The following is a 16312-nucleotide window of genomic DNA, read 5'->3' on the forward strand; positions in this document are numbered from 1 at the left end:
TTTAGAATTTCTAAATGGTAAATTATTTATTCTCTTAAAGCATGAAGCTTAAAAAAAAAGAAAATTAAAAATCAAGTTTTCAGATACATCATTAACTTTTTTGTTTCTTTTTCTTCCCAATAGAATGTAAACTGCCTACTTAAGCCAGGAATATTTTAGTACAATGTTACTAACACTTTCTGGGGTACTAATCATGTCTTTCGTCTATTTTGACTGCAGGAATTGCTTAAGCTTTTGTAGCTCAATGCATACTGTTTCAGTTCATCAGAACATGTTCTAATTATGACCATAAAAGTGTCTGTGTTCTGTTTTCCACCCTTTGTGTTGATATTCAGTTGTATACACTGGAAGATACTTTTGTCATCTGCTTTGAGTTCTGTAAAGCTCAGGTTTGTGTGAATCTAGAGGTCCTGTGAATAGATCAGTTGTCCTCTTGCTTTCTAAATCTGGTGCTCAGATTCTAAATCAGTTCAGCCACCTCTTCTTGTCTCAAATAGGAAGGTATTTATATTCCCAAGCAAAGCTGCAGGACTAGCGGAAGCACTGTACTGATGTAACAGGAGTTTCTCATGGATTTAGAAGTCTAAATTCCAGTATCTGGTTAAAAAAGATTAACATTACCATCTTTGTGGCTCAGCTGATACAAAGTAAGAGTTGTTAATTGAACTATTGACCTGCTGTGATTACTATAAGCAAGTTTCAAGAAATTCTCTGTGTACATGAGAGTGGTTGTAATCACTGGCATGATCTCCCGTTAGCCTAGAAACATTTTTGATTAGCAATATTGAGAAATGACACACTCATGCAGCCAGTACTGGATTCCTTGATACTTTATGAGGAAAAAAGAGCTGGAAAGAGATGTTGCTATATATGTTTCCTTTTTCTTTGGTGTCTCAGATAGAGTCAGCAGATGCGTGCCTAATCCTTGCCAATAAATACTGCGCTGACCCAGATGCTGAAGATGCCTCCAATATTATGAGGTAAACTCCATCATTTTAAATAGCTTTTTGGTTCTTAACTGTGATTAGCTAATTTCATATCTGATCTGTTGCACTTAAAGAACACTGTAGGTTGTTTTGGTTTTTTTTTTAGAGGACAAATTAAAAGATCCTCACAAAAGTCCAGAGGTGAGAATACCCTAAATTCCTACCTCAGCTGTTTAGTCTATCTGCTTTAGAGTGTGTCAGAAGAGACACTTAGAGCGCAGACTTTGGTACTCTTAGTCATTTTGCAGGACCTCGGGTTTGAGTATTCCTAGCTGAACACAGAGAGGAAAAGGAATGCAGTTGGGTTGTTGCAACAATACATGACAAGAGCGTGTGCACTGCACCGGCTGCTGTCAGAGGTGGGGCAGAAGCACCTTCAGCACTTCATTCCCCACTGCTGCTTGGTGGATTTGCTCCTACAAGTAATGCACTCAGGGGATACCAAAGTATGCAAGGGAGTTGTCTCCTGTCTCCATCCTGCTTTTTTTACGCTGAAGACCAGTCATTGCTTGGTTTGATTGACAAGGCATTTACCATATTAGGGACTACCAGACCTCCTCCTGCTTTCCTCCTTACAGTCTCTGAAGGAAGGAGATGAAACGGTCAGTCAGTAGATGGCAGCTAGAGTTACAACAAACCTAAGCCATTCCATTTTTGTTTTGTTCATACAATCCTAGTTTTAATGGGACCAGCCTCCTGTGTAAAATTAAAATCTCAGTCAGTGATTGATTAAAAGTTCTCTAGTATTGGATTAGCCGGTGCTATAAACAAATTTTCCTGGCTTGTCAGATGTTTGCATGCTGTGTATTGAAGGAAGGGGAGAAATAAAAAATGCTACTAAAATTGCTCTTCTGGAAAACTACCACTGTGTGCAAGAGATGTAGTTATCTGAGAAAGACACAAGGCTAAAATATACCTAGTTTCATTTTACAAACATGGGTTGAGTTGCAATGCAAGAAACTTTGACAGTGATTGTGTAAATACATTAAAAATATTTCAGCAGCAGATTGGTGCATTCTTAATACATTCTCATGTAATAAAATTTCATGTAATAAAATGCAAAAATTTTAATGTGAGAGTGGAATTCTCTTGTGTTTTCTCACAATATAATTCAAAAAAATGAATATTTAATTAAGCAATTCAGCAAAAAATGGAAAATTAGAAGAAAGACCTGTTAAAATAATGCAAATTTTTCTTATTTCCTGTTCTAGCTTTGTTATACTTAAAAGCACAAGCGAAATGAGTAGTTTTCAAGATACGTGCTACAAAACACCAATGTGAACATTATGGCATTCAGTCTTATGAGACTGATGATTCCATAATAAGTCAGATATTTTTTCATTGTTTTATTGTCTTTTTCTACCTTTAGTTTTTATATACAAACTTTTTTTTTGAGCTGTTCATCTCTTTAATTTTGCTTAATTTTTTTTTAATAGCACATTATCAATTCATGCATTTCGCAAACATTTTTCTTTCCAGTCACTTAAAATCTGTACACAGTTGAGTATATCTTAGATTCATTGAGTAACTTAGAATGTAGAAAATGTTTAGATTATGAAAGTAGCCCCATATTTTATGAATTCAGCATTCAGATACCAGCTTTTATATTGATCTTTGGATTAATCCATAAAAATTATGATTAATTTGTATGTGTAACTTAAAAGCATTATTCAAAGTGTTTAGATATGATGAATGTCTAGCAGCCATAAATAAATAATATGTGATGGGGCAGAAAGAAAGTAATTTTTTCAGACATTTATTGTTAGGAAACTTGATCAATTATGTTGACTGAAAGACGCAAAGATAATCATTGAGCATTATGGCATAATTCCAACTGTATTGTTTTCCTAACAGAATCAGTATCTGAACAGAGCTGCCAAAACAAGTCTCTTTTTCTGCAAACTCTGTAAGAGCAAACCATTCAACTGAATAATTCCTGAGGTTTATTGCTCTCTAGTCCTGGCCATTAATTCTTACCTCAGTTTGACTATATGTAAATATTGCGTAGGTCTGCCATCAATCAGTTTGCTTTACAGGCAGATGAATAGGGGGGTACAGTTTTAATTGTGGGACTTGACAACACAGTAAAGCAGAGGTATTTGGATGCATTATCCAAATACCCTATCAGTCATAAGTTATTTTAATAGGTTTTCCTTTTCGTTTTAGAGTTATTTCAATAAAGAATTATCATCCGAAGATAAGGATTATCACTCAGATGTTGCAGTACCACAATAAGGTAATGTGATGGCCAGTGTTTCTTCTCAGAGTTTTTCGCTACATTACATTCACTCATACATAATTTTTCTAGTTCCATTAACAGCAAGCATTTTTCTTTCCAAACTAAAACATCTTCATAAACCTTGGCATGTAATCTAGTTACTAAGTAATTTAGTTTTATTTATATATGCAAGGGACTCTATCAAAATTTTGACATTTATTAATTGCCTAGGATCTAATTCTCAAAGCTGCAGTGTCCATAGTTGCTATTGATTCCAGATGACCTTTCACCACTTAGTTTCTGTAAGTTTTGCTCTAATTGTCACATTGGAGGTTATTGTGATTTTTGATTCTGGCGTGACAATGAAGACCTGAAATTTTCAAGCAGCAGCTCCAAACTAAGTAAAATTACATGGTTTTTTATATAAAACATAGCTCAGTTGTTGAACTTGGTACTAAAAATATTGTTAAGTTAAAAATTACAATCCACTTTGGAAAGGAATATGAAAAAAATTTTTGCCAGTAAATTTGTGACCTTTAAACACAATGAAGTAAATTTATTCAATTCTGAGATATGGAAGTCCATGAACTCCTGACTAACAGGATTAGGAGGAATATATCAGATAACACAGTACTCACATGTGCTTCTTTTATTATTTCTGAAAGAATCAACCACTGCCCGCTGTTTGAGAAAAAGCTTGACTGTGTAAACCTTCATTCAATAAAATACACAATAAATCTGGTACTAAGAAGGTTTGATAACAACTCTGTAACCTGTTGCTAGAACAAGAGCAACTACTGTTGCTTCTTATGTCCTCTTCCTGTATGTTACGGAAGAAACCTGTCTTTTTATAGACTAAAACCAAGGTGTTTCTCTGCTTTATAAAGGTTCAGAGGAGATTTTTTAAATCCTGCAGTTTGTTTGGTATTCCAATGATTGTCTCTTCAAGAACAGCTTTTATCAATGTGCTGAACTGCAGTATTAATTTAGGAAGGGAACCAAGGATGAAAGACTGTGTTTCCTTGTATCTATGCAAATGTAGAAGTTACATGTCAGAGAAAATCCAGCAGTTATGCCAATAGCTGAACAATATTAATTTTTTTATATATATTTAAGTAATATATATAAAATATATATATTTATATTAAAAAATATATATTTTATATATTTATTTATTTTTTACCTAAATGATCAGTTTCAATAATGCAGGTGTGTCTTGCTCAGTTGTTTTCTTCATTCTATCCTTATAAATGGCATTCTTAGAAAAAAGTTTGGATTTTCACTGCCAAGTACTCTGCGTCATGGTGGAAGAAATGAAATAGAAAAGACAGAAGATGTTGTATACCTTTTTAGATTATAGTATCCTTTAAAGGTTGCAGCTTCACATAAGTTGTAATCTAAGTTGTATTCGCTTCCTGTATATTATGTATGTTCCTTATCAGACAGTAGGTCAAAATGCTCTAAAAGGAACATGCAGAAGGTAAGGAGAGATTTACAGTATTCTGCTTGTTCAGGTGTGAGGATGGACCTGACAGTGTCACAGCCAGCATGTCCTGAGAAATGTGAGATTTTATCTCTAGTTAGGTAAGAGTGGAACGTTTCTTAGCATAGAATTAAGCTCTGAAACACTTGAAGTGCTTCTGCCTACTCAGAAAAAGTCAAGGCATTGATAGAGAAAATCACTGCTATCTTCTCCAACTGCATTTGAGGAGGTATTTCTGGTTCTTCACCTGTGGGATATTTTGTTTGTTTGTTTTCCAGGCCCATCTACTAAATATCCCAAGCTGGAACTGGAAAGAAGGGGATGATGCAATCTGTCTTGCTGAGCTGAAGCTGGGTTTCATAGCCCAGAGCTGCCTGGCACCGGGCCTTTCAACAATGTTAGCCAACCTCTTCTCTATGAGGTCATTCATAAAGGTAATGCCTTGTCTCATTAAAACCTATTCGTCTGCAATTCAGGTTGTCAGAAACTGGAGTAGAGAACATGACTCAAATGTTGAACAGATAGAAAGACATTGATAGATTTTTGTAACACACAAAAAAAAAACCACCAACACACACTTCCATGCAACAGTTTTTTGCTGAAAATTGGGCAATAAGCCAGGTTCTGTCAAGTTATGGTTTTATTTTTATTTTTATTCAGCACATATCTGGCCTTTACACCTTTTCCAAACCATCATCCATTTCCAGGGAGATATTTCTGGCATTTTGTGTTTTTGCTTGATTTTAGATAAACCACATGTTTATCTATGAGAAAAGTTGCTGCTGTTAAAACAAAAATATGATTTATGTAAGTCCCATATAGCAACAAAGTGCCCAGAAGAAGGGACTGGTCATTTCGGTCTTTTACATCAGGTAACTAGTGGACCTCTGACTGTAAGTAAATAAGGAACATGCGTTAGCACTGAAGCCCAAACTTCCCACAACATCATTGATGTATTTGTTTCTCCTCAGTCTAAGAGCTCTTTTGGAATTAGATTGCAAAATTTTAACCCAGTTATTCCTAGACTTCTGTGGCAGCTGTACTGGTTCACTGGACCAAGGCCTCAATTGCAGCAATCAGTGCATCCTTCCTGGTGCCTTTCTGGGGCACTGATTCCAAACATAAAGGGTGGGCAGTTTCCAATGTCAGGGTTGTTATTAATGGGGTGGGAAACACTGGAGTAAAAGGTAGGCCATGGTCCACTTCAAGTCCATTGCGCAAGTAAGCAAAAAATAAAAATACCCTAATGTCCTCAGATGGCAAAGCCAGGACTGTTCTCTTAGAGATGTATATGTGGGTGCAGGACAGTGAGTGTTTATTTGCTTCTTATAAAATCCTGACACTATTATAAAGGTATCCTTAGAAGACAGCAGGCAAATATTTGTCAAAATATTTCATACTATTGCATTTAATAAAAAAAAGCCAGTTTTCAATATGGAAACAACTCTGGGCTCTGCACTTTACTGCCTGCGGTTACAATATCTTCATCTTTATTCATCTTTATTCATGTTCTGAAAAAAAACCCCAACTGAAAGAAACAGAAAAAAGAAAGTAATTTTACTTCAGCAAACCTGGAAACTATCTGTGACTCATCAGCATATGGCCAGTTGGATATTAATCCTTTCTACCTATATCCCAGAAGAAAACTGTATCTCTTGTGAACATCATTCTCCTTTCCAGCCAGTTTGGTCTCTCTCACTTTTGCCTGCTGTGGTAATTCAAGACTCGCAGGAGTCTCAAACATTTGTAACAGTCGCACTAAGGTATGCAAATTACTGAGGCAGCCTGGTGTATGAACTTGGTTTTGGCATCAGAGTACATGTGAAAACTTTTCTCGCCTTCTGTCTTTCCAAAATCAGAAGGGGTGATCTTTCTCCTAAGGCAATCCAAATATATGGGTATCCTCAGAAGCCTCAGTCTTAATTCAAGTTATTTTAATACTGATTTTAAACAGTGAGAAAATGGAGAGATTCACAAAATGATAAAGTGTAAAAATGACTGACTATGGGGGAGCCGTACTAGAAACACACACATTTATGGCCTGGATTTTTAGCTAAAAACATTTAAAGAAGTCAAAACCTGGAAAAGTACAGGTACTGTGTTTCCAGAAGACATATCTAACTACTTCTGTCATTATCTTAGCCACCTACATTTTTTTATTTTGTAAGATATTCTTATAATAGTTTGTCCTGGTTTGAAAGACAGTTGTCTGCTAAGGAAAGGCAGGAGACCCCTTGGAATGGCGGATGCGACCCCCCTTCCCTCCAAGTTATTATAATTCCAGAATCAAGGGGCTTTTAGGCAAAGATGTGGGAAATAGGAATAACAGTTCTTTACTATTATATATCTATATGTGTATAACAAGGCAAACAAACAGCAATAACTGTGGCAGTAACAGCAAACACAAACCCAGTCCCAGCCTTCTCGGCTGTCGGGCCCTTTCCCCTCGGGTGCAGTTCCGCTCGCAGCCGGCAGGGGCGCTGGCGGCTCCCGGTGAGCAGGGCAGGTGCGATGGTTCCCCCGCGGCTGCAGGGGGCGCTCCGGAGCGAGCTCGGGACACACGCGGCACCGGTGCCCTGGGATCCCGGGAAGGGATGGGACAAAGGCTTCACAAACCCCTGGGCAGCCGATCCCGGTGTCCGGCCGCACCCTCAGGAACAGCAGGCTGGAACAGCAGGGATGAGCACAAATCCCGGGTGGCAGACCAGGTGTATCCAAACGGGGAACCCCCCGGAGGTCTGGGCAGGCAGGGCGAGCACGGCTACAACGCAGCGAAGGCTCGAAGCGACGGCGGGGCAGGGCGGCCACAGCCCGGCTCCCAGCGGGGCAGGGAAGGAGAGCTTTGGAATCCCGGGGCTTCTCCAGCAGAAGGAAAAGCAGCCAAAGAAAGCAGCCTCTCTCTCTGTCCAAACACCGGGACCGACTGACCGCACACCCAGGTGAAACAAAAGCGTAGCCAGATGCACCCCACCTCAATGGCTAGCTCTTTTCTTTTTATCTTAAATACCCAGCCATTTGTCCCCCTAGCAACATGCATGCGGAAAATTCCTTTAACAGAAAAAAAACAACAAAAAAAACCCCCAAAAAACCAAAGACAAAAGCAAAACAAAACAACCAAAAAACCAAAAAAAAAAAACCAAAAAACCCCAAAAAAAGAAACCAGGAGAGGTCCCAAAACCCCAACATAGTTCCAGTACAGTTACAGATTGGATCTCATTGATAAACAGTTTTAAGGTGAAGGCTCAGCTTTGCAAGGCATTACTCAAATTACATCTGAGTATTTCTCTGTACACAGAATAAGCATAAAAATAGCAATGAATTTGATTTGGAGGAAGCTGTCATTGTCAGTTTTGCTCTTGTGTCTGATTGTATATAGTTACAAACAGAGTAGTGTGAAGACCTACCTTAACTTGTGTGACTTCAAATGTCATCTTCACATGGCACTGGGAGGAAAAAATGCCATAATATAGTGCATCAAAATTGCAATACTCGGTTAGTACTGGTTAAAAGTATGTTTTCCACTTAACTAGGAGTGAATTTTCTAGGCAAGTTAAATGTTCATCTTCACTTCCAAAGATCTCTGACTAATTTAAAATCTGAAGCCAAATAAATTAAAAGAATTGAGACACATTTCTTTATGTGAATCCACCTCTTTTGGTGATAACAAAAGGTTTGTTTATTTAGCCGAAAGGATGTTATTTCTCATGTCTGTCTCACTCTAAAAGCTTGAAAAAGAAAACTTACTGAATAGTGGCTATGAATCAGCAGTGCATTGTAGGAGAGCAGCTACATTGGTTAGAAAAGCTAAAGAGGACTCTATTGAAGAGAAATATGTCCATTCCCTAAAAGAGCCTTCATCCCTTTTCATTAAGAACATTGAATTTTAATACTGTCAGACCTTCATAAATTCCTTGGGTAACCATTATTAGTGGAGTCTCTCAACAGTCAGGAGTTCGCCAGGAAAATGTACGGAAACTTCTGTATTTTTTTAATGAAAGTTTGAAATGTGTGTTTGTTCCGCCTCCATAGTGTGATTAGAAAGTAATTTAATGTGACATAAATGTTTGGTCAGTCAAACACAAACAAACATGATTGACGGTGACATTGCACACATTTAACTCATTATGCGTTACTTTACGGCAAAATTATTTGTGTAAACAGTCTGCTCAGTGTTAGAAGTAAAACAAACTAAGACACCTCAAAATATTGTATTTATTCCTAATATTTTCCTTTTGGTTTTAGCAATGTAGCATCATATTGAATCTTTTATATTCTTTTTGGCACCAAACTGAACAAAAATGAAATCAGCTTGAAGAGATTAATGTTCTGTAAACACTTAAAGACAAATAGATTGCACCAAACTATATGCTAAGGGAAAAAGCCTCACCAAAATTTACACCTGTAAAGTGTATTTTAATAGTCCAGTCTTCTTATAGCATGGACTGTTACCATTGTATTAGAAAAGGAATTTGGACTCTTTATTAACTTGCGCAGTCTCAGAAAAAGATGAAAATACTGCACTGTACTGCAATTTCTGTATTGTTTGGATTAACAAGTGCATACCAGAAGTCTATCCGTATGAAAAACATTGCAAAAAGCAGATAAATGGAATAATAGAGGTGATCAAATTTTGTCCCTGTATACAATCCTACAAGGCAATATAAGTTAGTATTGTTGTGTAAATTAATAAAATGTGGAATGTGGTACTCGAGTGTAACACAAGTCCACAGCCAAATTAGTTTTGTCTTTGCTCTGTAGGTAAGACAGCCAGTACACCTCATTCCAGATCTGAAAATTATCTAGAGCTGTCTCTATTATCCTCTAAGCTATTTTGAGAGCAGGAATGTTTTGTGGGCTCTTTTGGCAGCTTTTGCACACATCTACACATATGCAATACCCACTTGACGTTCCTTTCTAGTCCAGGCTGAGAGACATAATAAAGCCACACAGATTTACATTGTTTGGGTGCTTTCCTACACTGATGGAACACATCAACTTTTTGCTATTTATTTTTGACCACCTAGGCAGCCTTGGACTGTTTTAAAGTGTGGCACTCAGTATGAACAGCGAATTCCTTGACATATAGAAGGGATTTAAAAGGGGGGTGAGAAGGAAACGCAATGTCTCAATTTATTGTGAGGTTCTTCAGGAAGCTGCATAAACTGATTACATGATCCTCCTCACAGGACCTAGACCAAGTATTAAATGTAGCTTTTTACCAAATACATTTCTCTTCAAAGATCATGTGAAGATCTTCCTGACTGTAATGTTTTTAATCATTGATTCTAGGAATTAGAACCTGTAAAACCTGTCGTGGTTTAAAACTGTTTGCTGTGTACACCTAGTATCAGTTCTTGTGATAAGAGTATATTTGCCTTGGGCTAAAGTCTACCATGGGACTGCATTTTCAGTCAATCATTTGAACAGGTCAACACCAGTCTATCTTTTGCCTCATAACTGGATAGAAATCTTGCCCTGTTTTGTAAATTGGAAACTCTTAGAAGTAGAGCCTGTATGCTTTTTGGTTCAAATCCATCAAGGCCAGCATCTAAAAAAGAATTAGATATCATTATATTTCAAGAATACTCTCTCTGCCTTGACACACTACAAAATTCTGCATTAGAATTAATGAGGAAAGGTGCATAAATCTCATTTGAAATTAGAACTAATACTAATTAGCATATTTGATGTTTTATAAAATATACTCTTTTTGTACAAATTTAAAAAATCGTCCTTGCATACAGAAAGCTGTGGAAATAGTTGACTGAGATTGTAAAGCCTTCATAGTACTAAGGATATTTGTTAGCTTTGATTTCAGCAGACAATGGAATTGAGTAGAGAGGTAGTTGATAATTTGTAATACTTAAGGAAATACAATTGTAAGACTGTAAATGTAAGAAGCTTCACTCTGTGATACGACCATAAGAACTGCTTTCAGCCAGTTACTTCTCTGTCAGCTTTAGATATCCATATGTAAAGGCATAACAAAAGTAGACACTTACACAAGCAATTTGGGTGGACTGAAAGGGCGTTATAGGTGAATGGGAGGAAATGTTTAAACTATATTGCTTTCAATATACACTTCCTTTTCAACTGCCAATCAAGAATATTAAAGATCATATTGAGTTAGGACAAGGGATTATGGCTTTAACCATAAAGGCAGAAGGCAGGATTGGATCAGATGTTAGGACGAAACTGTTTATTGTGAGGGTGGTGAGGCACTGGAACAGGTTGCCCAGAGAAGTTGTGGTTGCCTTATACCTGGAAGTGTCCAAGGCCAGTTGGATGGGGCTCTGAGCTACCTGGTCTAGTGGAAGGTGTCCCTGCCCACAGCAGGGGGGTTGGAATGAGACAGTCTTTCGGGTCCCTTCCACCCCAAACCATTCTATTATTCTATGGGTACTTTCTTTTCACTCTTACATGTGTTAGAGAAATACAATGCTGCGGAGAAGAGAATTGTAACATTAAACATTCTCAAAGGCTTTGTCTTGTTTTGTGCTCTTTCCGTGGTGGTGATGACCTGATCTTATTCAATGCTAAGGAGCAGACTTTACATCTGCTTTCACTGTGCTATAAAGGAATTTAAATTTTGTTACTTCCTTAATATTTTTAAAGACACTCCGCTGTCCTTTCCCTTGCAAAATGCAATGAAAAATCCTAGGTCACACTGCAACTCTAGCATTTGTTCTCTGCTTTGATGGTGATACTTAGATCTTGGCAGAAGAGATTATATAGCATGATCTGGTTCAGATACACTCAATCTCTTTCATGTAACTATTTATGTCATTACACTGAAAAACAAATGCTATGGGCAAGATAGGTCATTTGGAGCTATGGAGCTCCTGGTAATTACACTGCTGGGTGTAGGGCTGGGTGTATTAAAGGTTTTCATTTTCTCCTGACAATACTAATGGTTGTGCTTGCAAGAGCTACATAATTTTATCATATCTCTGTCACCATGTCTCACTAGGAATTGATTATATTATGTAAATATATTTTCTGATAACAATATTGTATCTATATACAAGACAGAGGAGAGCAGAGGAGTATCATGGCTTAAAAAAAGATACAGATGAAAATTACATTTCTTCTCTTGGGATGCACTATGTAATTTTCCAGCTATTCTTCATATAGGCTATTGAAGCAGTGGGTAATTTATTTTATGACTATCCAGGAGACAGAATTGCAGTGTGACTTAGTCATGGAGAGATAATAATCTAGTTTACAGTACTAGAGAGGAATCTGGAAGATATAGATTCAAGTTCTTGTGGTAGTATGGCAGATTCTGGATCAGGTCCAACAGTAACCTAAACTTCAAAATACCATCACAAAGGCTTAAAGTAGTCAAGAGCATAATGACTCCTAAGGCATTTTTCCTCACTTTAAGCATTTTGAAATTAGTATGTTATTGACATGGATTATGGATGGAGCTGATCTGTGGAACCTTACTCTCTTAAAACTTAGAGTAAGGACTCAAGAAAATAGAAACAAAACACTGAATACTGATGGTTCTTAATAGTAATTTCATTTCTAGCAGTTCAGCAGGTACTGCCTTTCAAAAGATACCAGGCAGGTGACCATCTGTCTCTTTGAAATCACAGAGAAAATGTCATGGTTCAGGTGGAGATAAAACGGAAAGGTCATCTTTAGTTGACAGTTATGATCATCTTATAATAACATAGCATCCCAAATATCAGCAATTCTTTAAACTCAATAATCAACAATTCATGGTATCCTAACAGAGCATATCTTAAATACTCCAATCACTTGATGAAGTTTAATTTAGTCCTAATTGATATCTTGAGATACTTGAGCTTGATCACTGCTTTGCAAATGTTTGGTTTTTTCCAGTCCTTTCTTGGTCCTTGACTAAGGGTGAGTATTTAACTATAGATCTGATCTGGAGTTCCTCCCTCCAAATCAAAACCATCTGCCTAAAGAAAAGAAAGCAAGGGAAGAAAGTAGAAAGGGAGACACGTAATGTATTTGTATATTTCTTCCAGCCCCAGGTGGTGTCAATCTAAGAAAAAGCCACAAAATAGACCATAAGTTACAAACATGCCCTTGCTATCATTACTCTTACTTTTTTACTAAGCCTGCACTTTATCTCTCTTCTGTATATAGAGTTGCTGATCAGCAACATTTGCAAGCTTCCTATAGATAAAAGGGTTATAAAAAATGTGATATGGCTTCTCTGTGTGTGGTGGGGAATAACACAATGCAAATCCCTTTTACCATCCCACATGGCCTCTGAATGGTGAAACAATTTCTATGGAAGAAATTTCTCCTGATTGTTTGCAGCCCACTTGTCAGGCTCTATATGATTTGGAACATCTCCATATTGCAATTTATTCTTGCAGTTGTTTACATCTCCAGAGCTAAAGTAACTGATTATTTGGCAGCCTGTCAACAGGGGAAGGGAATAAAACAACAAAAAAACAACCAAAAAACCAAAACCAACCAACCAAAAAAACCCCAAACCACTAAACCACACAAAACACCCCAAAGAAAACAAAAAAAGAAGAAAAAAATCATTTTAACTTACATTTCACCAGGTTTCTTAAGTTTCCAATCCTCCTGTTCTTTAGAGCATTTTTTTGAAAGAGTGCCTTTTGACAAGTTTAACATGAGTAAAAGATTGATGAATCCCAAATTAATACTCAGCCTGTAGGATAAAAATGCAAACTTATCTAAAATACTATAGAAAGTCCTGTCAAAATAGCTCTGGAATACTGAAATTTGAAAACTTGAAATTTTTTGATCCAAGAAAATCATAGACTCACAGAATATCTTGAGTTTGAAGGGACCGACAAGGATCATTGAGTCCAGCTCCTGGGCCTGCACAGGACATCCCCAAGAGTCACACCCTGTGCCTGAGAGCATTGTCCAAACACTGCTTGAGCTCTGCCAGGCTGGTGCTGTGACCACTTCCCTGGGGAGCTGTTCCAGTGCCCAACCACCCTCTGGGTGAAGAACCTTTTCCTGGTATCCAACCTAAACCTCCCTGGCTCAGCTTCAGGCCATTTCCTTGGGTCCTGTCAGCAGAGATCAGTGCCTGTCCCTCCTCTTCCCCTCATGAGGAAGCTGTAACTGCAATGGGATCTCCCCTCAGTCTCCTCCAGGATGAGCAGGCCAAGTGGTCTCAGCCGCTCCTCATTTGGCTTCCCCTCAAGACCCTTCACCACCTTCATTGTCCTCCTCTGGATGCTCTCTAACAGTTTAAAGTCTTTTTTTATATTGTGGTGCTGCAAACTTCCCCCAGGACTTGAGTGAGGTCGCCCCAGAGCAGAGCAGGACAGTCCCATCCCTTGCCCAGCTGGCGATGCCTCCCCAACAAAGGCTGAGAAAGCTGGGGCTGTTCAGCCTGAAGAAGAGAAGGTTGTGTGGAGACCTCGTAGCAATCTTCCAGTATCTGAAGGGGGCTACAGGGAAACCAGAGAGGGATTCTTTTTATGAACTGTAGTGATAGGACAACAAGTAGTAGGTAAGAACTGAAAAAAATTTAGGCTAGATATTAGGAAGAAATTCTTTACTGTGAGAGTGGTTAAACACTGAGACAGGTTGCCCAGGGAGGTTGTGGATGCCCCAGTTCAGGCAGTGTTCAAGGCCAAATTGGATAAGGCCTTAAGCAACCTGGGCTAGTGGGAGGTGTCCTTCCCCTGGCGGGGAGGTTTGAGATTAGGTGATCTTTAAGGTCCCTTCCAACCCTTTACATTCTGTGATTCTGCTGTTTTAAAAAAGAGGAAATCGCGAAACTTTTTTCCTCATGCTCTCTATGAACCTGCTTTCACCGCATGCTCAATGTGTTTGACGAGAATTCAGTGTATGATTTTTGCATAGGATACTTGATTTACTGACTACAGGGATTCGGTTTTGGGGATTTTTTTCAGCATTCTAGAAAGCCCCTTAAAAATAAGCGATGCTAATTGCCATAACAGTGTACTGACTTATGTGATAAAATCTGAATTGTGTTTAAGCAGTTGTTTGTACATTTTAAAGAAGGCTGTCACTTTTACTCAGAACTCTGCATCTGTTTCTTTGGTTTTAGATTGAGGAGGATACGTGGCAGAAATACTACCTGGAAGGAGTTGCAAATGAAATGTATACGGAATACCTGTCTAGTGCCTTTGTTGGTTTGTCCTTCCCTGCAGTTTGTGAGTAAGTAGAAATACATTTAATATACAGAAGTAGTTCCCTTCTTGCAAGAGAAATCTAATTTTTTAGCAGGAGACCTTTTCACTCTGCTAAAGTCCTAATATTGGTATATCAGATGGTGTCTAATAAAATAAACATTAAAGCAATCACTGCATGGAAGTATCTGAAACACTGTAATGCCTGGTTTCAGTAGAGATTTGTAATTAAGTGATTGTAAATAAAAGCATAAATGTTTTTGGTATTGAACAAACTCATCATCAATCTCTTTAAATTGAGTTATTTACTCAAAAGCAGTATCCTGTTATTTTTTCTAATGATTCCTATTCTTTGAATAGTGGTGGTCAGTATCAGCATCTTGGCTTGTGTTCCATTCCAAGAAAACCATTAATTCAACAGATGTCGTGGAGTCATATAAGCAGTGTGGCACCCAGAGCTCTGTGGAAGTGGTTGCAAACCACTTGCAACAAGTGAAATATGTCAGAGAAGATATGTCAATTCAGTTGAAAGAAGCATAGAGTACATAACCATAGCAGAAGCCATGCAATAACTTCATTTCTGGAGACTGAAAAATGCCTATATTTATCCCAGAATGGGTCTGTGTATGAGAGATTTGTATGCATAGGGTTTGTTTGATGAATACTTTGGCCACATAATCAGGTTAGTTTGGCACTCTCGTATTTCCTCATTGGTTGGGATTGCTCTTCATTCCAGTCATACTGGAAGGTCACCACAAGGGCTGTGGACAACTTTTGCTAGGGGCTGTGGAAATGCTTAAAAAGAAACAGACCCTACTTTGATGAGCTTGGTGTCAAACTAGTTAATGTAGAAAAACTTCTGTAGACTCCATTCTTACAGGAGGAAATAGATGAAGAAGTAAAATACCATCTTCTTATGTAAAGGAGGATGAGTATGCTTTTGCTCCTAACTTCTCGCACCTTTCCCAATTTTTACAGGAGCATAAACATGGCATCAGAATGAGGGGAAAACAACTGTTAGACAAATATTATCCATTTAGAAATTGTCTGGGATGTAGCTATGACAGAGCCCAGTGTTCAATTTCCTGGTAAAATTAAGGGGTTCTCACTCCATCCTTCTACTGTGTCAGCCAAACTGTGTCAAGTTTACTGAGGGGAAAAGTTTTTTACTATAGCTACAAAAATTTATGTGGATTTCTTGAAACAGGAAATCTCATGTTTCAGAAATGTATATTCAGAATGAATTGTAGTTCGTACTGTTAGCACTAGCTACAGTCATGAAAATTAAATCTCTATGCCGAACAATTTCCAAATGTGTCAAGTTTCTATATGAGTTTCTAGGAAGATTTGACTGAGACTGTATTTGACATGAAGCTGGCATTCATTTATCTGTGCTGGTAGAATGGAGATAATCAATAAAGAAAGGGTGCTTATTGAGATTTAGAAAGATTTCTAAACTTTGGAGCTCTCCTCAAGCAGTTGGGTATTTGAAACA

General features: G+C 37.9%; 1 protein-coding gene across 50 annotated transcripts in view; it reads left to right on the top strand.

Moving 5' to 3' along the window:
* KCNMA1 (potassium calcium-activated channel subfamily M alpha 1) overlaps positions 1–16312 on the top strand; it is a 439385-nt gene that overhangs the window by 303347 nt on the left and 119726 nt on the right. For all 50 annotated transcript variants that reach the window (XM_042018554.1, XM_042018555.1, XM_042018556.1 and 47 more), the window contains 4 exons: positions 898–980; positions 3153–3222; positions 4966–5121; positions 14736–14845. In XM_042018554.1, the coding sequence (XP_041874488.1) occupies positions 898–980; positions 3153–3222; positions 4966–5121; positions 14736–14845 (419 nt within the window). The remainder of the gene's footprint in view (positions 1–897; positions 981–3152; positions 3223–4965; positions 5122–14735; positions 14846–16312) is intronic.

This window comes from Corvus kubaryi, unplaced genomic scaffold, assembly GCF_017639235.1.
Source record: "Corvus kubaryi isolate FWS band 111438036 unplaced genomic scaffold, C.kubaryi_AGA036_p1.0 138, whole genome shotgun sequence".
NCBI lineage: Eukaryota > Metazoa > Chordata > Aves > Passeriformes > Corvidae > Corvus > Corvus kubaryi.